Source organism: Phalacrocorax carbo, chromosome 5, assembly GCF_963921805.1.
Source record: "Phalacrocorax carbo chromosome 5, bPhaCar2.1, whole genome shotgun sequence".
NCBI classification, from domain to species: Eukaryota; Metazoa; Chordata; class Aves; order Suliformes; family Phalacrocoracidae; genus Phalacrocorax; species Phalacrocorax carbo.
This window is the reverse complement of record NC_087517.1, coordinates 57510404-57537737: the sequence shown is the minus strand read 5'-3', so window position 1 is coordinate 57537737 and position 27334 is coordinate 57510404. Positions and strand designations below refer to the sequence as shown.

General features: G+C 38.2%; 1 protein-coding gene across 1 annotated transcript in view; it reads left to right on the top strand.

The window, feature by feature from the left end:
* The window catches only part of INSC (INSC spindle orientation adaptor protein), a 115525-nt gene that overhangs the window by 22082 nt on the left and 66109 nt on the right, over window positions 1-27334 (top strand). The window contains exons 3-6 of the mRNA XM_064453267.1: window positions 21525-21870; window positions 22376-22428; window positions 24049-24172; window positions 26641-26754. Coding sequence (XP_064309337.1) covers window positions 21525-21870; window positions 22376-22428; window positions 24049-24172; window positions 26641-26754 — 637 coding nt within the window. The remainder of the gene's footprint in view (window positions 1-21524; window positions 21871-22375; window positions 22429-24048; window positions 24173-26640; window positions 26755-27334) is intronic.

Genomic DNA, 27334 nt, shown 5'->3' with positions numbered 1-27334 from the left:
AATGCAGGAGTTCCATCTCCTGTTTGCAGCAGGCTCTCTCTGTTTCTCCTCTGCTCCCCTTTTTTTTTTTTAATGTTGATACCTCTTATATATTTATAGACTGGTTTTCCAAGCTTGGGTCAAATTGATTTTGATGTATTATGCGTTAGCCCGTTTGCTTCTGGGATAAATATAGAGGAGTGGAGGGAAATAAAAAGCAAAGGGCAGGAACATACTAGAATTGGGAAGCAGTAAAATCAGTTAATGATACCTGTTCAGATCGTTCTTATTTGTCAGGATGCCAAAGTAAGGGAACCATAGTTGTCTGCAGGCTGACTTGTAGACCAGGCTTGAATTCTGGGCCAGTGGCTTCAGAATTCAAGATCGGAGATCTCCGTCTTGTGCCATTGATGCAAAATGACAATTTTTCCTTTTTGTGAAGTTTTTTTTAAAATTGCCACTTTCAAAACTAATTAATTTAAAAGAAATTACTAAGGCTAAAATTTTCATTATGAAATCTGACATGCTGGCCTGTTTTCAAGGTTTAAAGGATGAGACCTTGGTGGTGATCTGGTGAATATTGCAAGCATCCAGCCTGAAGCAGTCACGAGTCACAGAATCACAGGTGTTTAAGTCAGGTTCAAAATCTTGAGAATATAATTGAAGTCCTCAGGCTTCCAGATTTCAAGTAACAATATTTGTATTCTCCTATTGTTTAACATTTTCTTATAGTCCAGTGCACCCAGTGTGGGAAGTCAGGATGGAGAAATACGGCAGAGCAATGTCTCTTCATAAATTTCTTTTTTTTATGTTATTTTGACAGAAACTTCTCTCAATAATAGTTCAGGCATAACATAAAAGATGACTTTTCCATCTAATTTAAAAGCAAACAAACTTTTCTCAAGCCTGTCAGAACTTCCTGTGGCACATTCCTGATGTGGAGGAGTAAGGGCTGTGTTTGTGTTGTGAGTGAATCAAAACACTCCCGGTTTTGCTAGGTAGAGAGTCTAACCCCGTCTGGCTCTTGGCTAAAGTACCAGGAAAAACCTGGAAAGAAATCAGTGTGCTACTGCCAGGGGAAAATAAGATAATTCTTTTCCCCAAGCATTTTGTTCTGCTCTGAAGGGCTGGAATCACACTGAAGGTTCTCTGTCGTTCAACTGCTGGGTGAGAGGCTGACCCCAGTGATTTTGAAAAAGTAAATTTTTTTCTTGGTAAAGTGTGAAGACAGTCCAACTGAGTAAACAGCTATGCAGCTGCCTTGCTGTAGAAAAGGGGGGAATATTAAAGTGTGCATCAGACTCAGCATTGTTCTACTGTAGTTCCAGTTGCTACACAGGCAAGACCCTCAGTAAATGCTCAAACTGAGCATGCTTTGCTATTTAAATTGACACCTCAGTATCAGTTTACACACCTCTTTAACTGATCCTACAACCAAAAAAATTGAATTTGGATTTTTAAATTTAAATGTCTGTTGTGACATGAGAAGCAGGGACCGTGCTTTTCATTTGCTCCAGCTCCTTAGTTTGGGTTGGATGAACCAATCCTCCACAGCCCACCCACTGAACACCTTCCACACAGAGGGCCTTTAAGCCAGCAGAACATAAGCCTCATAGGACTGTTAAGTGCAGTATAGCATCCAGGAGTAGATGGGCCAGAAGACCATGTGTGGAGGATGTTTGCGGGCACACAGCCTCACCAGTGCTTTGTGTGTGCTATAAGGACTGTGGTAACAGAGGCGAAAGGTAAAGCACACTGACAGTTGCCTTGTCTGCAGTAGCGTCAGAGCTATACCACAGTTGCATCCACTCTCAGCCTTTGTTAGTGCCAGGTAGGATGAATCAGGCCCTGTGTCTTCATGAGGTGGGAAACTAGAGTAATAAAGCTTTATTACTCTCTTTATAATTGTAGACAAGAGTTCAAGCCATTTCTACTGTTATGTTTGTGAACTTTCTAGCATCTAAAATTGATACTGTTCTCTGGTTATGAATTAAATTTCAGTGTGTGTATGTATGTGCTTGCGGGAGAAACAGGGGAGGTCTTTGGACAGTTCTGATGTTCTTTTTCAGTTAAAATTTAGGACAGCATTTGTCTATCTGCTTTTTAATTTGACACAATGTAGGGTTATGTATGATACACGTTCAGTACACACTCTATTCACAGTGCAATAGCACAGAAAATCTGATTTCAGTTTATTCTTCTAGCAAATCTGTGCAGGATCTTGTGTCTCCAGAAAGAGGTTTAAAAGTGCATTTGGAAGAAATAAAAAGGGCTCCATATGTTTCAAAAGCTTACTACCATTCTCTGTCTATCCTCTACTTCTATCTTTTGTGGGCATTTTTTTGAGTGAGAGTTATGATTTATTTTTTACATGTAACTCTCTCTCCTGCTGCCCCCCAATGCGTCTCAAGGAATGCTTTTGCATCACTGCTTTTTCCATTTTGTACACATGATGATTTTGATGATGACACCTGAGCTGAGATTTTCTCAGAATTGCTTACTAAGAGAGGTTACAAAGAAAACCAAAATTATGGGGGGAGGTCGTCCCTCCATTTGTGTTAGCTTTGTATATACTTGGTGTCACATCGTTCCTTCTCCCCCCACTCAACATTTCATCTGGAGGCCCCTCTGTGTGTGTGTACACGGGCACACGCCCATGTTGTTGTAGAAGTATGGTTACGTGGAGACCCATATGAAGAAGACGTGAAGCCACCTTAATAGTTTTCATATGCCTCTACACTGATTACCTGTTCCATACTCCGAAGAAATGCCTTTGGCAGATATGATCACCTAGGCATTAAATAAATGAGGAAAGATAGATCTGATAAGCTGGAACATGCATAATATTTCACAAATGTAATACAGTAATGATACATGCTTTCTGCAGGTATATTAACCTTAGCTTTACTTGAACCTATACGTAGCCTCCAGTCACTCTTGCACTGGAGTACAGCAGTGCTGCTTCCCAAATTAGGTCCTTAAGTAATCTATAACTAGAAGTGAACTTAGTTATGTTTTATATCTCAGAGTGTTAAGAGTGAAAACAGCCCATTATCATCAGAGGTCTGTATACATCCCTGCAGCTTGTTAGGACAAGTTTTTCTACTTCAAGCAGATAAATGTGGTACAGATTAGGTAATTTACTTCTGTTACATAAGAGAAGACATGCTAGGATCTCAGGCGTTCTTTTATGTCAGAAATAGTTGAACTTTTTGCAAAGTGCTGCTGATTATTTGCCTTAACACTCTTCTCCAAACTTTTTTTTCTAGGACCCTGTGAAACTGTGGTGCCTGGAAAGCCGTCACTATTAGGTATCTGTGCAAGTGCTAGGCAAGTGGTACACTGAGCCGCATACTGGTGAAGAGGTGGTCAAAGGATATCCTAGCTATTAGTAGTGTGACCCAGAGATTATTTAGGATGGCCTAGAGAATTCCTTTGAGAATCTCTCTTCTGCAGTGTTCTCAAGAAATATGAAGGTAGAAAGTTGAGCGAATTTTGTATGCAGGTGTAAGATGACTATTTCACAACAGCTTAGGACTGCAAATAAAATGAAGGGAAGTAAGAAGGTGTTGTTGGACTGTTTACCAAGTCTTTGCATTTGTTTTTCTCAGAGCTGAAGTTGTGCACCAAATTAACAGGAATTCTGGGTACAGTAGGCTGAGAAATGGTGGTTCTGTTTGAATATTTGAGATTTCAAATGTATTTGTTTTACCTTTGCATAAAGATAGTGTTTCTTGTCTATTCCACTCAAGTACTTGAAACCAGCAGAGGAACACTTTCCCATCTCCCAGATAGCTTCTATTTCCTAAAAATATCCCTTGAAGTGTGGACTTCAGCCTAAGTTCAGTATAGATGCCCTAATACCTTTCCAGGTAAACATGTGTATGTGTATTGAAAGGCAAATGGTTCCAGAAGAATCTATTGCATGAGACTAACATTAGAACAGCAAAGAGCTAGCGGTTGGAATATGAAGTTAAAATGTGTTAAAGGGAAGCACTTCGTGATCTGTCAGGAGATATTTGGCCTGTTATTAACCCATAGGTTCTGGGTTTTTGACTAGCATGGGTTGCATATATGTGCAGTCTTCATTGTGACTGCAAGTTAAGTCTGGTACATAAAAACTGATCTGACATAAAACAGGCAGGGAGTGGAAGAAAGAAACAAAAAAGATTGCTCAGAAAATGGCCAGCTGCTACTAGGTCTGATGTGTTAAACAGTGTTTTGATATTTGGTCTGTAGTCTCATGGATCTAGCAACTACTTATTTTCATATGAAGTATCATGGCATTTGATTTAAACTGTGTGTGTTTCTGCAAGTAAGCTTATTCATACAATATGGACAAAAGTAAGATAATGAGTTAACTGGTATATGCCCCCCCCGAGTTTCACTCCTGTTTTTACCAGCCATCTTTCCAGGCAGCTGTGAAATACACAAAGACTAGTTCTAGTAAGGTTATGCTTGACAGAAAACCCAACCATATATTTAATAGATCAAAGGTGCAATGGGACACAGGTGATATTCCATGAATACAGGGAGAGGATACTGTCCCATCCCTCCCCAGACTCAGTAGGACCAATGACACTTCTACCAGTATTGCTCTTCAAAGCCTCACTATCACACTTGGACCTGGATAGTGCAGTCTGGAGTATCTCAAGTCTTCAAAACTTCTGAGTTCAAGTTACATGTCTGGAGGGTTGAGGTGGTGGGAAAAGGTAGGCAGGGAAGAGAAAAGCAAAGACACAAGCAGAAAAATTTTGTTGTCAGTACACATCTGGCAAAATACAGACAGAGGATATTTAATGTTTTAACTGATTCAATTATAGGAGTAATTTTGTACCATGAAGCATTGGTTTTTTTTTTTACTACTTCTGCATAGAGAATTGAATGTAATTTAAAGGTGGGAGATCATGGTGAGCTAGCATTGTTTTGCTTGTGCCTTCTATCATGCTGTTTCTAATTCCTGCTTTTTAACCAGCCTTAAATATGTTCATTGGCATTTCTTTTCTGCTGTCTACTGGAAATGGGTTGTCTTCACCTTTTGTGCATAGCAGTAGCGAGAAGCAGGAAAGCAGGGGCACTTTCCTGTTTGGTTCATTGTGTGTAGGGCGTTTAGGGGTACCTGGATTTTTGGTAACAGAGAACAGAGGTACCTGTCAGTGCCTTTTGAAGAGCACATTTATTTAAATTATTATTTTCTGGAATATATCAAAGAGAAATGGGAATTCCATAATTGGTTCTTGTCCCCTGATTTTGGGTGGAAGGTTCAGTTCCTTTGCTTTTTATGGATAATCTCCAATCTAATAATGAATTTAGTTAAACAAAACTTCAGTGGGAGAGGGACACTGGAGAAACTCCATCTCCCTTCAAGTTAGAGATGGCCCAAAGTGCACAGTTTTGATCCTGTTTCAAATGTTTTCAGATTTAGGATCTGGATCTGAGGCCATTGTTTGAGTCCTTCCAGAAACAGGTGTCAGGTGAGAGGTGGAATCTGAATTGCACAGCCTTTTGCTTGCAGTCTGTGGCAAGTTAGTGCTGAGATTCCTGCTTTTTTTTTTTTTTTTTTAATTAATGGCAGTTATAGAAAAGTACATCCTGCCTGAGAACTGATAGACTTTGAGGAAACTATTGAGCATGTACTTTGAAAATTTTATGGAGTGATGAAAATTATTTAATAAAGCTATATTGACTCATTTTGCATTTTGGAAAGCAGTAGAACACAGAAATCACATAGAAAACTGGATCTACTTGCATTTGCTTCTCTCAACAGTGATGTCAGTTATCTTATTTTCTGGGTGTATGATGGCAGCAGGAAAGGTTTGTTAATCAGACACCTGACAAATACATAGAGAGCTTTTTTCCTTCTGAAGACTTTGCTCTCATAACAGAGACTGACAAAGGGAAAGTAAAAGAGAATGTTCAATGAATAAGCCACTCATTTTTTTGGTATCAGACACACATTTCCCATTTGTGAGGAAGTTCTGTTATACCACAGTAATTTATATGAAGCAAATTTCTTTAGCTAAGGCTGGTGACTATAAGAGAGTTAATATTATGGAATATTGCCTTGCTTCCATTTCTGATACATTGTCACATCCAACTTGCTCTACTGTGAGGTATCATAAAACATTACGGCAGGACAAAAACCTAGTTCCACTTATCCTTTAATTGGTTTTTAATGCAAAATCTTGTACTCACATAAAATACCCGTTTATTTGTATTTGGTGCCCTAGGCTAATGCATTGAACCTGGCATGTTTTATAGCAAAACAATGGTGTTCACTACACTTTTTAGCTCCTGTTAGCTGTTTCCCAGGTTCCTTTCATGGCCAGTAAGAGTTTATTAATGCTAAATAATTAATTAAGAAGGGATAATTGACTTATTTTTCTGCAAGGATAACATAATTATAGTTTTTTTTCCTGGAAAACATAATTGTTCTGTTTTTAATGCAGTGCAGAATGTGGAGCCTGCATACCCTTATGAATCATGGATAACTTATTTGTGCTAGATTCACTGACAGTGACCCAAACCCTGCTCTCACTAAATGAAGAGGAATAAATAGATATGCTGTTTCATTCTACTCACTAAAAAGGGGGAAAAAGAAGAGATCTTTTTCTGTCTTCTCTTGACATCATTTGTAATATTCTCTCAGTCCCTGTAAAAGCCACCCATTTCTATTCTCCATGGTACGTAATTCTTTTCACCTGGTCCCTTCTGAAGATGGAGATTGACACCTGTGCAGTGGGGTTCTTGTCAGCAAGCTTTGCTCTCTCCCTTGCTTCTCTTTTATATCTGAGATTACCAGAGCTGCTGTGAACAGCAGTAAGGTGAAAAGTCCTCGCTAATGAATTATTTCCAAGCAATGAGCAATCTGTGGGACTCCTAATCCACTCATCTTTACTTTCACCAGGAAACCACGCTGTGGTTGTTTCCTCACCTCATTCGGCATTTTGAAGAACTCTCCTGAACTCTTGTCTTTTTCAGGTCTTGGAATCCAATTGCTTTGGATTTTACATTTTAATGAGACTGTTCTAGCTCAGGCATTCTTCACACTTCAGCTGTTGTTCCTCATTCAAAAGCAGCTATATGGCAGTAAAAATGACCACTCATTTCCTTTCTCCTTTTGCTATTTATCTTTCAGAAGTCCTCTCAGGATTGCTTTGAAAAACTTAGATTTTTGCCTTTCCTCACTACATGCATTATGGTAGCATCTGGAAGCCCCTGTCAAGATCAGAACACTGCACAAAAGCAAGAGAGTGTCACTTCATAGACTAAGCAGAAGAGAGAGACAGAGTCTAGCAGGAGAGGAGGATGGCAGGAGGTGACAAAACTTGTCAGAATATTACTAGGAAAGCAAAGAGTGGAGCCCAAGTTTTTTAATTTCTACTCAAGGAACCTGTCCACTAGATCACTCTGCTCTCAGTAAATTCTTTGTGGCTGGAGAGCCACACAAGCTTGAAGTAATTCAGAAAATACAAGTCTGGCTGTGTACAGCAAATGGAGCGCAAATATCTCCTGCTTCTGCTTGGCTCAGGGGTCTCTCGCTGGCAAGTGAGTAGTGGATATGTATGCAGAAAGAATAAAATAGTACTGTCAGCTGAAGGAGGGAAAGGGAAGAGAAATCAGAATTTTGAAGAACATTCAAAAGGGAGGAGTGAAACGGGTCCTTTCCAGTTTGATCAGAGCCTTAAACACAATCTTTTGTTTAGGAGGGATGTAGTGTGTAGAGAAGGGAAATGTCATACACGTGTGTGCATGTACATACACACACATGTACACACAAACGTACACAGAGTAATTGGTGTTATTGTACCTTAATTTGGAGCATAAGGAAGGGTCCAGGTGGGGAGACTAACATGGCAGGTCTGTGTTTATTAAAGAGCCTTTTAAGAGGCTCTAGTCTATACATACTATCTGTTTTACTTTTTCCAACGGGACTTTTGTTCAGGAAAGTAAGTTAATATGCATGAATGTTACCTGAATTCAATAACTGCACAGATTAAAAGAGGAGAAGGTAAGAAATGCATATTTTATGTAATTAGTAAGGAGTAGATATTAAACACAGTTGTAGTACCCTGACTGAACAAAGACTTAATTTTCAGTGCAGACAGGAACAGTAACCATCTAGTTTTTACTCTGTCACATGCACGGAAAGAGAAAGAAACATATCTGAGGGAGAAGCAAAACAACTCGGTCTACAAAAGACAGGAAAATAACTATATGGCAGAACTTGCTAGCAAAATTTTGTAGCAACTCCAGGTAGAAAGTAGCAAAACATAATGCTTATATCTAAGGAGTGAGAGAGGGTGCAATGAGAGATAACTGTAAAGGAAAAGGAAGAGAGGAGAAATTAAGGAAGAATTCTAGTAAAGAGCAGCTAAATATTTGGCAATAAATGGGAAATTGGATGCCAAAACATGAACCTGCCGAAGATGCATTGTACTGCTATCATTCTCTGATAGGGTAACTAGGTAACTGTTTTGCTTATTTTTCCTTTTATCAAAGGAAAGACAGTAGAGATTATACACATGGTAATTTACTAGTAAGTACAGAAAACAGTAGCTATTAAACAGGGGGCAAAATGGGAAAAGGTAATGGCAAGGGTTATTTCTGAAAGCAGAGGATTAAACGTGGACTTCAAGTATTGAAGAAAAAGGATGAGTAACTGAAATCTCAAGGGTATGCATTTAGGGGAGGAGAACAAGAAAGTCTGCAACAATTTGTAGCTCATTCCATGGAAAAAAAATTAGGAGAAGTACCTATGTATATTAATTAATATTGAGATGTCTGACTGCATTTGCCAATCAGATGTGGTGATGAAGGCAGCAAAATCAGACCTAGACTGTATGAAGTAGAGATATTTCTGGTGGAGATAAGGGAATACTAATGTCACTGCACAAGTTACTGTGAGACCTCATTTGCTATCAAGCATGATATCAAGTGAAAAAGCAGTTTTGCAGCAGCTACAGATCTACCAGACTGTTTAGGGCCGGGGGAGTGGAAAGCAACATAGATTCATAAAAGAATCTAAAGATTTTTGCTTGTTAAGTCTTGCAAAACAGAAGTTGAGAGCATGTGTTTGCTTTCTAGAAATGCATTGGAAGACAAATTCTTATTTAAAAGGCAATAAGGAATGAAATGGGAATAAACTGGCTCTTAGAAATTTAGATCAGAAATAAGATGTTTCTAACCATCAGAGCAATGTAATTCTAGAATAGCCACTTAATAGAACACTTTTGACCCTACAATAAACTATTTTAGGGTTGATTTTTAAGCCAACTATGAACAAATTATTTGGTTGCTTCTGGTATCAGAAGAGTGGATTTGATGATGTAAGACTTCATTTCAGTCTTCTGCCTTCTACAGAAGTATATAAGCATGTGCTTAAATATAGAATTTGATTAGAAACTGCTTTCTTTTTTGAATGAGACTACTTAAGATATGTTTAATAACTCATTCTTATATTCATGGCACTGTGTTGCTAGTTTTCATCTAACTTGTCTGTTGAAGGGTTAATGTTCCAATGTGAATCTTAGAAAAGCCAACACCAGGCTATCCTTTTCTTACCCCTTTTTTGACAGTTTTAGCTAGAGCTGCTGTGCAATAGATATGACTGACCATCCCCAAATTTCTGTAGTCTACTGAGTGATACTGATCTCATAACTCCCTGCAAAATAGTTGTTGCTTCCTTCATTAAGTAATCCAGGCTTTACTTAATCAGTAGGGTTAGGACCTTAAATGAGTAAATAGTAAAAGGGGAAAGGCTAATGGTGGTGCTCATAATGCATGTCATAACTCCTTTGAAAAAAGGCACAGAAGGCTGTACTGTTTGTTATTAAACTACAAATTAAGGCAGATTTGGAGGAAGGAAAAAAATATGTTCAGTGAGACACTGGCACTATTTTCAGACACTCCCATGTTAGTCTCCAAATTAGTCCTTGTTTGTGATTGTGGCTGAGTGTTTCCACGGTCTATGGCCCCAGATTATTTCCAGCGGTGGTGTTCTCTTTCATTTCTATTTTTCCCTCCCTGCTAGGTGTTTACAAGGACTTCTCTCTTACAGTATATTGTTCTTATAAGGCTCTGAGGAATATTGTCCTCTGCAACTACAGGTGTAGTTGCATCAGGAAGCAGTAAACTGGGTGGAACTATGTGGTTAATATCTGGAGCACATTCTCTCCTGCTGATGGCCTTATTGGTGTTTCCGTCACACAACACAGGGAGCTTGCCCAGCTATTTAAGGGAGTGAGAACTTTGTATGTACTCAGTAATTAGCAATTTAAATGTATGCTGATGACAATATCCCTTAAAGATTATCAATTACTATCATGAAGTTGGACTTCAAATCCTGAAAGAAGCTGTAAAAATGTTATGAGTGGATCTGCGTTGTGATGTTCCATCAGGCTATGCTGTTCTGCTTCCATTGGGCTAAATACAGTCCAAAGTAAAGGATTCTGTCATTATGCACAAAGCTAAGACCACTCAGCTCTCACATCTCATTTTTCAGGACTCCTATAATGGTTTAATGAGTCTTTTTTGCAAGACCCAAGCTGTCATTTGCAAAGGAAACAAGAGCGGTGGGATCTTGCCTCTTCAGCTCTGCTTTTGTCTGTGCATTGGAGAATAGTTTCTTATTTCAGGACCTAACCTCAGATGGAGGGAATGGCTACTTCTTCCAGCTCATCAAAGAGCAATTTACTGGAGGAATGAAGGGAATCTGCTTACTCACTGCAGAACAAATGACCAAGTAACATGCTGAACAAAAGAACCAATATAATTCACAAAGCTTGGTCAGCGGATTTTTTTTAACTTCATGTATAACTCTTCTGTCTACCTCACACTGATATCTCTAAGTATCACTAAAAGTGAACAGCAGCTGATCCAAGAGAGAATTCATTAGATGGTCTTATCCTAATATTGGGGTTTTTTTTGTGCAGAGCACAGAAGTGCCATATAATTTGGCAGGTTTGGCTAAGTGAGAAATCTCAGCCCAGAGAACATCCAGGCCAATGTAGCTGATGGAGTGCATACTGAGCTTGCAGAAGAAAGCAGTGTTTACATGATGATTAGTGTCCTGTTGCGAATGGGATATCTCTGAACTTCAATGAGTAACAGACTCTTACACATAAACAGATTAAAAATGACCAATATTTTAAAAAAGTGCTCCATCACAGAGTTCCATGTGCAGAATTTGATAAGTTCACCTTAGTTTCTAGTTTTACTAGTGGCCAAATGAATATTAAAAAACTATAAGCATGCCAGTAACTCATACCAACAGGTTTGGGTGAAGGGATCTAGGAGCAGTGGATTTATACTGGCGTCTCCCACCCCTACCTCAACATGAATGGACTTTCAAGCAGTAGGGCCAGTGGGAGAGCATTTTTCCCCATCTACCATATTGTCTGAATTTTAGAATGGGTAAAATTGCCTGTTTCTAAGTCTGGTGGATCCCTCAAGCTGGATCAAAGTCCATCCAGTCTCATCTGAGTCCATAACAGTTTACTAAGTCTGAATATGCCAATATCACAGGGCTCACCAAGCTAACGTGTTTTGGAAATTTTAGTCAGTTTACTAGTGTATAATGACACTACAAATGCAGTAGTATTAATTGCAAGTATGAATTAATAATACTATACAAATATAAATTCAACAGACATGTTTTAGTTAGTGATCACAGTGACAATATTAGCATACTGTTTGTTCAGCTTTGCCTGTAAGCAAGCCGATTAGCAGCCTTATACTGTCACTTGCTGATAGCAAAGTCTATTTAGTATTTTCCTTTGTCACAAAATTATATTCTCTTTCACTGCTGTATGTACTTCCTGTGAACTCAGTGGCTTATGTGCTTGTCAAGACAGCTACTCTTTTAGTAATTTAATGTACCAGGCACAAAGTAAAAATCCACAAAACCAGTTTGAACTAGTCCTTATGCCTTCGGACTATCCTTTCAGTTGACAGAGGCTGGAAAGGACCTGCTCCTACTTTAATCATGTAAAGACAACTGATATAAGTTTATCCTGTATTTTACATAAGCTAATCAGCAAGCTGAATTGGTCAGTGACATATTGTGTCTTTCTTATGTTCTATAATGTGCCAGTAATTCTGGGATGGTATAATGTTTCCAGACATTTTTAGAGGGACAACTTACAGTGAGGATTTCTCAGAAAAAATATAAAGATCTGAGAAGAACATTGGTGCAGCACTTAATACTAAATGATTTATGTGGCCTTTTAAATAGGTGTGATGAAGTTACAGTAAATTTGCACATCATAGCTTATATATTATAAGTGTTTAGAGTGTTTTTACTTTCCTTATAGACGTTTCTGTATTGGTGAATGCATAAGATTTCACAAAATGCAGTGGCCTGACCACAAATGTTTAGTTTTATGTTTCACGGGCTGGTCTTCATTAGATCACCCTGCAGAAGTTGGATGGATGATTAAAAAGGCACATGCTTTTTGTGGTTTTAACATATTTTGTCTGTAGCATCACTGATTTCGAGGAGGCAGGTGGTTTGAGTAACTCCATCATCCCAGAGTGCAGATACAAAACTGAATTTGGTGGTACTGAAGTTTTAGTAAATGGCAAATAGGGACTGCTGTTGGTTTCAGGTCAGGTGAAGAGGCCTATAAATATTAGTTACCAGAAAAGCAGCAATATTGAGGTGTCCCTGGTCAACAAAACAGTTAACTTATTACCACTACTGTAATACATTTATATTTTACTTGTGATCTTTGAGTAATTCTGGTTTTGTTACCAATATTTATTTATTTTGCCCATTGGCATGCTGCTTCCTGAAACTAGTGGTAATGCCTCTACTTACAGAGGTGCGATGAGGAAGGCCAAGGCCCACTTGGAATTAAATCTGGCAAGGCATGTCAAAGATAACAAGGGCTTCTTTAAATACAGCAGCAGTAAAAGGAAGACTGGGGATACAGTGGGCCCACTGCTGAACAAGGAAGGGGCCCTGGTAACGCAGGATGCAGAGAAGGCGGAGTTACTGAATGCCTTCTTTGCCTCAGTCTTTACTGCTAAGGCTGGCCCTCAGGCACCTCAGCCCCCAGAGAAGAGAGGACAAATTGGGAAAAAGGAAGACTTACCATCGGTTGAGAAGGACTGGGTCAGAGATCACCTAGGCAAACTGGATCCTTGCAAATCCATGGGTCCTGATGGGATGCACCTGCGAGCGCCGAGGAAGCCGGCGGATGTTCTTGCTGAGCCACTCTCCATCATCTTTGAAAGGTCGTGGAGGACAGGAGAGATGCCCGAGGACTGCAGGACAGCAAATGCCACTCCAGTCTTCAAAAAGGGCAAGAAAGAGGACCTGGGGAACTATAGGCCAGTCAGCCTCAGCTCCATCGCTGGAAAGGTGATGGGGCAATGCATCCTGGAGGTCATCTCCACGCATGTCGAGGAAAAGAAGGTCATCAGAAACAGTCAATATGGATTCACCAAGGGGAGATGATGCTTGACCAACCTGATAGTGTTCTACGATGCGTGACTGGCTGGGTCGATAAAGGGAGGGCAGTGCATGTTGTCTATCTTGACTTCAGTAAGGCATTCGACACTGTCTCCCATAACATCATCACAGGCAAGCTAAGGAAGTGTGGGCTGGATGAGTGGACAGCGAGGTGGACAGAGAACTGGCTCAACCACAGAACTCAGAGGGTTGTGATCAATGAAGCAGAGTCTGGGTGGAGGCCTGTCACTAGTGGTGTTCCCCAGGGGTCTGTGCTGGGTCCAGTCCTGTTCAACATATCCATCAATGACCATGATGATAGGACAGAGTGTAACCTCAGCAAGTTCGCTGATGATACCAAGCTGGGAGGAGGGGCTGATACACCAGGAGGCTGTGCTGCCATCCAACGAGACCTGGACAGGCTGGAAAGCTGGAGAGCTGGGCTGAGGGGAACCTGATGAAATTCAACAAGAGCAAGTGCAAGGTCCTGCACCTGGGGAGGAACAACCCCATGCACCAGTACAGGCTGGGGGCTGATCTACTGGAAAGCAGCTCTGTTGAGAAGGACCTAGGAGTGCTGGTGGACAGCAAGCTGACCATGAGCCAACAATGTGCCCTTGTGGCTAAGAAGGCCAACAGTATCCTGGGATGCATAAAAAGGAATGTGGCCAGCAGATCAAGAGGGGTTATCCTCCCTCTCTACTCTGCCCTGGTGAGACCACATTTGGAGTACTGTGTCCAGTTGTGCACCCCATAGTTTAAGAGGGATGTGGAACTCCTTGAGCAAGTCCACCAGAGAGCTATAAAGATGATCAGGGGACTGGAGCATCTCCCATGTGAGGAAAGGCGGAGACACTTGGGTTTGTTTAGCCTGGAGAAGAGAAGACTGAGGGGGGATTTCATAAATACCTATAAATATCTAAAGGGTGGGTGTCGAGATGATGGGACTAGGCTCTTTTCAATAGACCCCAACGACAGGACAAGGGCCAATGGGCTCAAGCTGGAACACAGGAAGTTTCATCTCAATATGAGAAAAAACTTCTTTCCTATGCGGGTGCCAGAGCAGTGGAACAGGCTGCCCAGGGAGGTTGTGGAGTCTCCGTCCCTGGAGACATTCAAACCCCGCCTGGATGCGTTCCTGTGCCTCCTGCTCTGGGTGTGCCTGCTCAAGCAGGGGGGTTGGACGAGATGGTCTCCAGAGGTCCCTTCTAACCCCTACCATTCTGTGATTCTGCTGCATTTCTTTGTGATTTAAACATACTCCAACATTAAATGGAAATGTTAAAATATAGATGGGTGATCGATATTGTCTAACAGAGTTCTGCCTTCCACAATACACTTCACGATATGTGGATGGCTACAGTGCACCTTTCCTTAAGTTGTTTTGAGAAATGTTTCAAGACTGTAGTTTGTATTATCTGTTACTGACTTCATTTGGGGAAATTGCTAGACTTTGGTAACTGTAACGATTGAGTAATCATTGAGTAAAATTAAAAACCATTTTAATACAATCTAACTTTTTTTAATGAAACCTAGGAACTAAATTGGTTTTATTAGTGAAAAACAAAAAAGTTCTTAGTGAAACTAAACTCATCTTTTGTCCTGATGAAGTCAGATTGCTGATGTTCTACTGGAAAAGAAGAATGTAAAATCAAGGCGAGAAAAGAACACAGTGAAATTATCTGGCTAATCTTTTAATTTGCCACATCAATTACAAATACCAAATATTTATAGACCTCTATTACATTAGAAATAAGTTACAAAGCAAGTGAGTTCACTTAAAAATCAGGAATCTGATTCTCAGCTACTTTAAAGCTATTCTGTATCTTCTAAGCTAGTCTCTAGCTAGCTCTATAAAATCTAGCTAAAATCAGTGCAAATACAATGCCATGGATCTACAAAGCTCTTTTGTGCAATTAATTTTGTGTAGAGCAACTTGAGGATAAATAAGAGCGGTGCCTGTGGCTTTTTGCTAAATCCTTCCAGTGAGGGTTGAGTTCTGCTGTCCAATGTATTGATGTAGAAACTGGCCCTGGGTATATTGGGTACCCATGAATAATTTTGAAAAGATGAATTAGAAAAAAATTAGAGATGATTTATGCTCAAAGAGGGGGCTAAATCCATTCAAGAAGTTGTTTGTTGCCAATTAATTACCTTCTGCTAATTAGAATAATAAATTTGAGCACAGCTGTAAGACCTGGCATTGACTTTCACCATAGGCTTATCTGGAAGCTGTACTAAATGCTATCATTAGGATAGGTAATAAATCTGTCATAATAGGTGAAAATGGATAAAAAGGCTAAGAAGCCTCAAAAACATAATTTGACTGAGCAGAAGTCTTTACACTTGATAAATATGACCACTGGAATTATTCACATGAATTGATCAGCTCAGATTTCAACATAATGTTATAAAACATGAAACTTTTGCACTTAGTGAAACAGTGCTAAAATGGAGGTATAACTCTTTTTCATTATAACATTTGCAATTTAAAAAAGACGTGTATGTGTTGCCAGTAAAACTGTAGTAGAGACCTCAAAGCTGGAAGCTTTAAACAAGTGATCTATGTATTAATTCTTCAAGTTTGTAGTCATGTAGCACTGACATGAGATAGAGCAATCTAGATGTCAATCTATCTTGTCTATCCTAAGGATCTTGTGATTCATTAGCTAACAAACTACTTACTAGATGATAGAAAAGAGGAAAAAAAAGAGAAATTGATAACAGAACTCTGAATATGATACACCTCTTTTTAGAAATTTAAAATAGAATATTTTTTTGTGTGAGTTTTTCTGCCAGGATGACATTTCCCCGCAGTTTGTTATATAGTGTAGAAACATCTGTATGAAACAAGTTCTGACCATATTTTGAAGCAATGTACTTTTAACATGCTGTTGCTCTAAGTTGGTCTCAGCCAGTGACACCAAATGATTTTGTCAAAATAACAATTTTTAAAAGACTGGTTTTTGGCAAGCACACTAGAATTCAGGGTATTCAAATTGCTAGTTACTTAAGTTCAGTTGAGTGCTCTTGAATACTTCATCAAATATTTTACAACCTCAGTTAAAATAGAATGACTTTGAAGAAATGCTGGAGACTTTCTTTTGAATTTTTATTTTGCACTGAATTATTTTTACTGCTATTTTCATATGAAATGCTGCTTTTATAGCATAGCGTCTAGACAAATTGCTTTTTTGTCAATATGCCATGACATACTAAATTCAGAAATTCTAACTGGTAGGGAACTACTATCTATATACATCAGGATCTCTGCCAGTTACCCAGCTACTGTTGCTCGATTAAACAGAACTGTGGAAAATCATACCAGTAAGGTCCGTTATGCTCAAACCAATCTTGCTTAATGTATTTAGCGACCTGAAAAATAGCTACAATAGGAAGACAACACTTCCTGCTCATGAGGAACTGTTCAGGTTAATTTAAAATAATATGCAAACACAAATAGTCTCACAATAATGAGTCACTGAAATCTAAAATACCAGAAGAAATTATATGTTAATGAGCAAAAAGTAGTGCGTGTGAGGAGGGGAAGGGAAGTGAAGAACAATCTCTTTTATCATACATATAGAATAGCAATCTCTAAACTATGTATTATCAATCATGGAAAAGATTCTGAAATCAAAAAAAGTAGATTTTCTGGAAGGTAGGAATGAAACGGTTCTCTGGAAAACACTTCAGTAAAAGAGAAATTTAATTCTGTAAGTTGCTGGAAAATACAGACAGTACAGAAAATTTCATTCAAATGTATAAATCTATAATTTACCTGAATCTTGGATGTTGTGTGCTGTTGTTGCAATCGTATCTTGGGACACAGGAAAACTGGAAAAGGCTTTCTGAAAAGGTGGGGGGGGAGAGTAAGTGGATGATTGGAGGAGTGGAATCACTTCTGTATGGTGACAGACTAGATAGACTGAGTTTCTCTAATTTGGAAATGAGATACCCAAGAGAAAATAGGGTAAAGCAAATTAAAAAAAAAAAAAAAGAATTACACAAAGAGGGTGAATGTGGAACTACCATTTCAGTATCTCTTAGCATGCAAGAACTAAAGAGCTTGTGTTAATAACTTCAGGCTGCAAGTTTAGAATAAACAATAAGAAACACTTCTTCATACAAAAAATAATCAAACAATATGAGACACTGCCACTAGATGTTGTAAAGGCCAAAAGCCTAACTGAGTTCAAAAAGGGATTAATGGCTACTTTTGCTTCATGGATTGTAAAAACATCCTACTTAGACACAACTTCTGGCTTAGGAAGTTCCTAAACCACTAATTGCCAGGAGATGGGAAGGAGGGGTTGCTCGGCTCTTGCCATGCCTCTTATAATCTTTCCTTATGCATCTCCTAATGGCCATGTTGGGAGCAGGATAATGGGCTAGACAAATTTTTATGGTCTGACCCATTATAGTTGTTTTTATTTTGTAGGCATAGTTGTTGGGTTTTTTTTTTCCAGTAATGGGGAGGCAAAACGGAAATTTTCAACTTGTTTTTGGAGTTCAGTAAATGCTGTCTGGAATGTGATTCTTAATAGCTAATTAGGAACAATTGCACTTTTTCTTTCCTTATTTTAATATAAAAAATATTAGTCTACAAATTAATCTGCTGAATGCTTAGGAATATTTTCTCTAAATACAGGGAGATGTGGATGAAGGTGAATCATTTATGTATTTCCCTTGGGTAATCACGATATATGTGTATTTTAAACAACAATGTGTCAGAAAAACTGATGTAGTGAGCAAGGGTGTTTTCTCTGCTTCTTCTGTCTTGAAAGGAGGTGAATGTTATTCTTTTTGCCATTGTTGTGAGTTTCAATGACAGAACATCCAAAGTTCTACAGTTGTACCTCTGACAATTAGTAGGAACAAACAAGGAGAGTTTCTTTACATCTGTACCTTTTTTTTTTCTTTTTTGTACAACCCTACGATCCTTTTTTCTCCTCAGGGTGAAGATTGACTTTTGGGACTAGAGGAAATATGAATAATTTTTTTTTCTGACTAACCTTCTATTCTAGGTTTTTTCCATGTGAATTTATAATGTAGGAGTTTATTTGTACTTACTAAACAGAGATATAATCAATTATCATAGTGCACTTTAGAAATGAAAAATACATTACTCTGTGTCAAATGAGTTTATCCTGTACTGCATGCAAACTATGCACATCGTTATAAATCATGGTCTCAAACTTCTAAAGTTGTTATTTTTGTTTATTAGGAAACCTTGCTTCAGATCCAAAAAGGCAATAAGGAGACTACACATAGCAAGAAGAAAGCAAGCCACAATCGATCATGAAATGCAATTACACAATATTCAAAGCTGAGTGAAATAAAGACTTTAAATAGCAGTAGCCTGTAAAGTTTAAAATTAAAAGTGTTTTCATTGTATTTGGTGAAAAGGAGGATTGGATCAATGAAACTGATCTCTTGTATCTTGTTTGCTGTTGATTTACATGAAATTATGCTTGAGGTAAGCCTCCTTTTCATATGTATGTTAATAAATTTTGGTGGAATATTACTTCAGTCATCTGGAAGGAGATTTCTTGAGTTCAGCTGGTTCTTAGTGTATAAATGAAAGCACAAGAATTAAAAAAAGCCCTTCCACTTGGTCTTCTTTAGCTTGGCTAATGTAATTGAAAATTCTGTTCTAACAGTAAGGCTTTATATAATAGCAAAGACCATTACTGCTGTGATGCTGAGTTGCAATAGATCAGTATCTTTATTAAAAGAATGGGCGCTAAAATACAAACTTTCTTTTTGTCTTTTCTGGTGTAGCATCTTATAAAACTGTGTATCCAGAAAGTTGACAACAATCCACTACACTGTCAGACTAGCTGTAGGATACCAACAGAAGTTTGGAAAAAATAATTAAGCCCAGACTCTTTTTCTTAATTTTTTTCTTCTTTACCTTTCTTCTTTAATTCTTTGGAATCTTTTAGTATCAATCCATCTCTCACTAGAGGAAGAGATACTAAAATTTTGAAGTATTTAATGTTAAAAAGACTAGCCAAAAATTAAGACTGAGTCTTCAGCTCATGAAAACTGTCAGAAAAAACTATTCATGATAGATCAGAAACCTGATTTTTTTTTTTCTGAGTAAAGTGCCCCTTTTGGAAGTGTGTTGTGTATGTGTATATTACATTTGTTGGTCAAGTTTGTGTTTATAAATTCTGCAGAAATAGTTTTAGATGTACAAAGATAAAAATCTCCTATGTCATGGAGACTTGCAGTGATTCTTTGAACTCTTGGCCTCCTGCTTTGCTTTGTTACCAGTGAATGAAGTTGCATTGAGAAGGGATGTGTAATGGGCCCAGTGGGGGACAGATATTGATAAAGTCTTTCTTTACTATTGCAGTCATGCTTAACTTCAGCAACTGTCACTGCGAATCTTCTAAGCTTTTGCATAAAGATAAGGAAAATTTAAGTAATTTGAAAATACATTACAGTTTTCTTTTTAACAATAACTGTTGACTTTTTCCCTTAGCTCTATGTAAGTGTCCCTTAGATTTATGTATATATTTATATATATACACCTCTACTGTTGCAGCAAAAATGTTTTTTCTGTATGTATTTAGCTATATATATCTATCAAAGGAACTGGTTTCTTGTGGCGATTGGAGAGGGGCAATATAAGCTAAAATTATCTGGGACCTACTGAAACTCTGAAATCTGAAAAAAAATCTAGATGGATTTCTGGAAATGGATGGTGTCTGTTCTGCCCTTCATTTGGAAGCAAGGGTTCTGATGGGACCCCTTGGCGGAGGTAATGCTCATTCCTTGGGGAGCTCCCTCCTGGAAAGGGAAACAGAGGTCCAGCCTTAGATGTAGTAGGTGAGAGTCAATACAAAGGCGGGAGCTTGAGTTTTGTGCAGTCTGAGAGACTGTAGGAAGCAGCAATGGGCCAGGCAGGCCTCGAGAGGGAGCAAATTTCCAGGGGGGCAAAGGGATCAGGGGCTACCCCAAAGGAATTCCCTGAGCTAAATGTGAAACAAAAGCAGAAACCATAGCCTGTCTGCAACGACAAAGTAGGTAAGGATGAATGCAGTTTTGCAAACTTTGCTCTGTCTGACTTAGGGTCCTATGCCTGACCTTCATATACTCTTAGATACAATGCTAATAACACTAGTGATGCCTAATAAAACCTGGCTCTGTATGTGTGTATGGCTGGGGTGAGGATTAAGGATTATTTTATTAGGATGAGGGCACCTCACTATAAGAAAAAATTCTAGGCAACTCTAGAAAGCCTTGGGGGAGCTCAGGATCCCTCACAAAGACAAGCTCAGAACAGCTCAGCACAGCTGCTGTCTCAGGTACCACATTTTAATAGCTGGAAGGTGCAAGGGCGCAAAATGCAGGCCCACTGCCCTTGTGTCAGGGTATGCTCATCAAGGAGTTTCTTTTAGCCTCACTGGTTCACAGCATATTTGCTGTAGTGCAAAAATGTGCTTTGGAAGCCAGATGTGCAAATTGTACAGGGAGCAGTGAGAAATACGGGGGGAAGTAAAAGGCTGGTCAGGAAATAGAATCCAGATGAAGCTATTCAAGGGATTATGATAGGGCAGAAATGGATATTGCTGACAGTATCGTTCGCTGTCTTGGTTTGGCTGTGTCAGTGTGGGCAGAAGGGCTATGGAGAGGTGCTGCAAGGTAAAACTTTTTCTGTTAAGTGTCTAATGGGCAAAAATGTCTAGAAAAAGCTGATGGTACAGTCCCATAAACAACAGAGAAACACACCTACAACTTTGCTCCTTTATCATATTGAACTCTGAATGAACAAGAAACATTTCTCCCCAAAAGCATAGTCTAAACTTCTCCTGTTTACTTATCTCTATTGATTTTTCACAAATAATGTTGTAGCAGAGTATGTGGTGTAAAAGTGATTAGAAACCCAAAACTTCTGTTTGGAACAGGAAGTTAAGCATGTTGCTGTGTTACTGCAAGCAAATTATTTGTTGGGTTAGTTGCCTTTTGTCAATAAGTTGCAACCTGGTAGGTGGATGCAACTGTATTTTATTGCTGGTGGTTATTCTAAGGTTGTTTTGGTTTATCTCATGCTTTCTTCTCTTTCTCTGCCTTCTAGCATGCACTTAATTCAGGTGGACTCTGTTCAGCGATGGATGGAAGACTTGAAGTTGATGACAGACTGTGAATGTATGTGTATTCTCCAGTCCAAGCCAATCAGCATTGAGAAGGATGAACAAAATGAACTTATCCTTTCCTCACGATATAGCACATGTGATAACTTACAGCTGCTGTTAAAAAGAGCTTGGATCATAAGCACAGAGTTGACCAGGATTGCTCAAAAGCTGGAAAAAAATAGATGGCAGAGAGTCCACAGCATGACAGTAAGAGTCAACTGCCATGTACGCTCAATGGTAAATGAATACAACACGTTCACCAGGAATTCTTCAGAAGAAATGCATGAGGTAGGATGCCTTACCTGCTGCCATGTTTGTCTTTTTAAATTTTTTTAATTGTAATAGTTAAAACTTACCTTAAACAATCTGTAAGAATTCCTTACATACTGATACTAGTTCCTTGTTTAAGACTTTCTAATCCTTTTTCAGCTATGGAAAAATTCTTGACTCATTTTGGATCCAATTTTTTCATAGGGCTGATTCTGAATATTAATAATGCTGACAAATTACATTGAAAAAGGTTTTGGTTTTGAGGACTACTGGACTAAAGTAACTAGATAGCCCATCTGTGAGTTTCTTTGCATTTACAATGTAGAAAATAGTACTTTTTTGTTAACTTCAGTTTTATCTCTATTTATTTTATGCAGAAAAGTAGAAAAAGGGCGTCTGTATGAAATATTATGTTTCTGGAAGATTTTCCCCTAATTATTATAAACAAGCAATATTTATTTTTAAAAAGCAATTGTGTGCATGGATATTGCTTTCAAACCGCTGTCTCTTTCTCTCTCTGTAGTTTGAAAAACTTTTGATAGACAAGTGTTCAGAATTTACAGCATTCACAGAAAGGTAATTTAAATTTTCTAGTTGAAATATTAATTTTGCTGTTTTATTATGTTGTGGAATTTCTAATGAGAAGTACAAATCTACTAACACCCTCAAATGTTTGAACTAGGCCCCTGCAGCTCTGAAAGGCTTTCTAAATATTAGCCTCTGGTGGGTGAAGCGAGTTGCTTTTATCTAAACTGCATCCTAATGAAAGATGGGATCTGCTGTTGCACAAAGGGCCTGGCACACGCACAAAGCTGCGTGTAAGTGGATTTTTCAGGGCTTTTAGACATCAGGGGAGAAAGTCTGGTTCTAATGATATCAATGACAAAGTTCTCAAGTTCTGTGGAGCCAAGATCTCAAGTGGTGTGAAAACTTATGTTGTAAGATGGTCATACTACACGTTCCTGTATGCACGTATCCGTGTATTAGTAAACCAAACCCAAATAAATACACATTCCTTTAAATTGCAGTTGTAGGTTTACTCAGCTCCGTGCACTTGAGAATGCTGAGACTGGAAAGAAAGAATTCTTTATAATTCTTCTCATGATATTTCCCCTGCCTAACAGAAGTTATCCTGTTTCCTCCAGCACAGTTCAGTCTTTTTTGATTTACTTTAAACACTGCAAGTCATTCTGCTCAGGGAATCATCAGGGAAAAGGGCACCATCTAATTATCAGGAAGGAACATTTCTTGAGCACTGTTGCTTTTTGCCAAATCCACACAGATCAGAGTTTACTTTTATATTCTACTATGAGACACACTGATTTAATGAGAGCTCCGACCTCATAGTGTCTGCCCCAAATCAGCCCTCTCCCTCCTTGTCTGTTTGACAAAAAGTTGATATAGGTGGGTGGAAGACAGGTAAAGCTGAAAGGACCTGCTGTGCAGATGAAGACAGTAATCAGCCAAACGATATCTTCCATTACAGTGGCCTGCCTGGCTGGAATATGTTTTAACAATTCAAATGTGAGAAAGTATGAGTTATTTCATTTGAATTGCATAAAGTTTTCCATCTTATCTCACTTCTTCAGTTACAGCCAGATATCACTTGTTACAGGACAGTTATACTAACTCTGTAAAGCTGCTGTATGTAATCTTTCTGCATAGAAGGCCAAATTTTATGTTTGAGTATGCTGTTTAAATTTAAATTAATTTTACTGATCTGGGTGCACATTCATTTTGGGTCCTTATCCTGCTATCATTAAACTATGACAAAGAAATTAAAATTATTGAAAGCACTTTGGTCATGAATGATGGATGGATATACACAGCTGTAGTTGAAATGCAGGCATCCTAGAGTGACTGTAACTATAAGCATAAGTGGAAATAGCAGGGTTACACTGGTATAAACACCGCACCTGCAGCAAAATTTGGCCTGCAGTCTGTGAAGTAAATTGTGATCCCAAAATTATTCACTAATGTCCACTGTTGTCCTTTGATGGTATACTTACTATGTGTAGATAAAGCTTCGAGTAAAGTTTGGTGTGATGCTAATGGCACAAAGACAGTGTCCTCATGTGAATTCCCATTATATTCCCATTATTAACAGAGAGCTCACCTGTCACAATCAGCTTCGTAAAACAGTAGTTGTCTGTTGCATCTCTTTTCCACCATCCCTCTCCTTTCTCTTTCTTTCAGGTGCGTACAAACTGAAGATGAACATATACTGAAGTCGATGAAATCTTGTATTAATGAAACACTCACTACTGTTGCTCAGTATTTTGGCCAGTTAATAGAGCTGGTTTTAACACATGAGGCACAGGTTAGTTTATAGTTTAAAGAAAAAAAAATGCTTTTCAAAATTGTTGAATGTTGAGGGAAAGTGTCAGTTAAGAGGAGGATTATAATCACAGGTCTCAATCTTCAGCAAACTTATGAACAGTTTTTGTCTTGCAAAGAGATTTAGGTGTTTGTATTGTCAAATTCTCTAATAACCTCAAATCCAAACCCAGTGATCTTGTGGCTCAATATGTTACTTCAGTTTCCTGATAGGCCTCCTTCATTGCAAGGCATCTAATTTCTGGACAATATCTTGTTAATAAGACCTTTGGATGCATCTTCTCTTCTTTTCATGCAGACACTGCTTTTCTTTAGAAACCTTGAAAGCAGTCTCTCCTCCTCTCAGTGATTCTCATTAAAAGTTAAACATTTTAGAAGATGTATGTATAGGAAGTATATTATTATAGCACACATTTTAACCAGTGCGTGTCTTACTCTCCAGGAAGTAGTGCTAAAATAGTGTTGTGTACAGGTTATATACGTGTGTGTGTATAACCTTCCAGAAACAGTGCTGTATTATTGCAGGCATGATATATAGCTTCCAGTGGTGATTAAACATAAATAAATACACTGAGGAACTAGGCTGAGACTAAAATGCATTAATTTTTTTTCCATTAGACCATTCTTAAAATAGTAGCAACTTGCAAGTCTAACCTATCAATCTTGGCTTACACTGGTTCCTTTCTTGAGATCTCATTAATAATTCCTTTGCACCCTCTAATCTTTCTCAAATAAAAAACTCCAAATGTAATTATGCTCAATTAATTTGTCCATATTTTAGAGGTGATGTTATGCTGAAATTTTATGTTGTCCCTACAGATAAAGAGGAAATGAGAGGCTTAGTGAAGAGGAAATAGTTAAATAGTATTTACTACAATGCTAAAACAAAATTAATATGTGGTATTGGTTAAATTCTAATGTACCTTGATGCATTAAGATAGAAAAAAAATGTAGCTCTTTCAGAAACATCCCTTATAATTTTGAAAGCTTATTGCTAGGAAGTGAAAATCTCCAGAATACATTTGCAGAATTACAGTCAAACTAAGAAGCCTAAGAAACTAATTCACTTTGGTTAGGATTTGTGAGAACTAAATGAAATGCCACATATGAGTTGAAGTGTGTAAATAAATTTGCATATTGCAAATTCAGTGAGTAGGTTGCGGTTGTTCTTTTTAATCTCAAGAGCAGTTCTGCTCTAATAATTGCTAATATTTCTGTCTTTGGGCACTTTGATACCTACTGATGCAGCTGAAATCCGTGTCCCTTTTTCTTTTAAGGGAGCAGAATTAACTACTCTGCACGATCCTGTGTGGCTGAAGGCTTAGTTTGGAGGCCATTAACTAAAATATTTTTAAGAGCAGGTTTCTGAGGCATTCAGTCAGTCTGTGAGCCCACTTCTGCCATATAACAGCATTGTCTATGGGTAGCTTGCTGCTCTGTCTTAGCAGACTAAGTGCCTGTGAGAGGCCAGAACTCTCGGCTTAAATTGTGGACTGAAGACCTTTCATTTCTAATCAGTGTATCAGGAATTTTTTTAGGATAGGTTCATATCAAAATGTGAACTGATAAGTTATGTCTTTTATGGAACATTTTTTGAAGGGGGCGTGCTAAAAGTGGGAGAACACAGGCTCTTAAAGGGAAGATAATTTAATTTTGTATCAATGAACAGTGTAAAGTGTGGCATATTTCTTTGCACTTCCTTCAAAGTTGGTTTAAATATAAAAATACTTACCACCTTCCTCCTAGCAAATATGATTAAGTCTTCCTCTAACAATTGTATGTACTTTTAGAAAGAGTAAAATTAAATAAACTTCATATTCTTCTGGCAACTGTGTTTCTCTGTGAAGCTGCAATGGCACACATGCAAAAGCAAGACAACTATTTACAAAGATAAAAATATTTAACCTATTTCATACATTAGAGAAATAAACTGTATTTCTCTATGAAAATTCCCTATATGGGCCAATGATATTTTCTGTGTATACTGAGAATAGGGATGAACCCAGAGCCTTAGAAAGTAGTGTTAGAAAGGGTATAGCAATATTCCTTATAAATAAAGTGGAAATCTTGTACCACTTTGTGATACAGCTTCAGCACTAAGACAATTAGTTGCTTTCTGAAAATTTTAGCGCAATCCCAGGCCAAACCCAACAATAATTTACTAAGTAGCTGAAGGTTCTTTACTGAAAATTCTCAAACACATACCTGTTCTCTTACTGTATTCATATTTATTTTTAAATATCACTATTCTTGGTTACTCAAATGCAATGATAAATGTTAAAGTGTTATCAGTTTGACTCCTGCCCATGTTCTTTTTCTTTCCTTTCTCTGGGTGAGAAGTAAGATGATATGGATTAAATGAACTAAACTTTCTACTCAGTCTTATTTTTAAATATCACAGCAATGTTTTTCATTGGAAGTAAATTATGTTTATTATCTTATGTCACACAGAACCTGCTGAGACAAACTGAACTGTCGGATAGTGTGTACATCACTGAGTCAGCAATAAGTAGTTTATTCAGCCTTACCCAGGAAGGTGCCCATCTGTGCCGTATCATAGCTAAGGTAAGGGGATTTATGGATTAATCCAAAGGAAACCACTAATAAAAGTAAGTTATTTTACTTAACACAGTAGTGGTTGCAAGTTTTGAAATGTACTGTACAAGATGAAATTTTGTATTTAAGGAGACAAATAATCTAGTTTAAAGAAAAACAAAACTTACTGTGAAAAACTAATTTTTTTGCAAGCCTGACTTAAAAATACCCTATTAGATTAAAAAAAAAAAACCCAAAACCAAAACCCACACACAACAAAAAAGGTGCAAACTCCAAAATTCTTTATTTCAGTAAAGCTCAATGCCCGTGCAAGCAACTGCAGTAGGATGGTAAACTCCAACAGGCTTCTGGCCATTGGTTCAACTACAGTTGTCTTTGTGCCATCTGGTGTATTACACACAGAATCACAGTTTGGAAGGGACCTCAGGGATCATCTACTCCAACCCTTCTAGGAAGAGCACAGTCTAGACAAGATGGCCCAGCACCCTGTTGAGCTAGTCTCAAAACTGTCAAATGTGGCCGAGTCAACCACTTCCCTGGGGAGATTATTCCAACGGTTGACTGTTCTCACTGTGAAAAATTTCCCTCT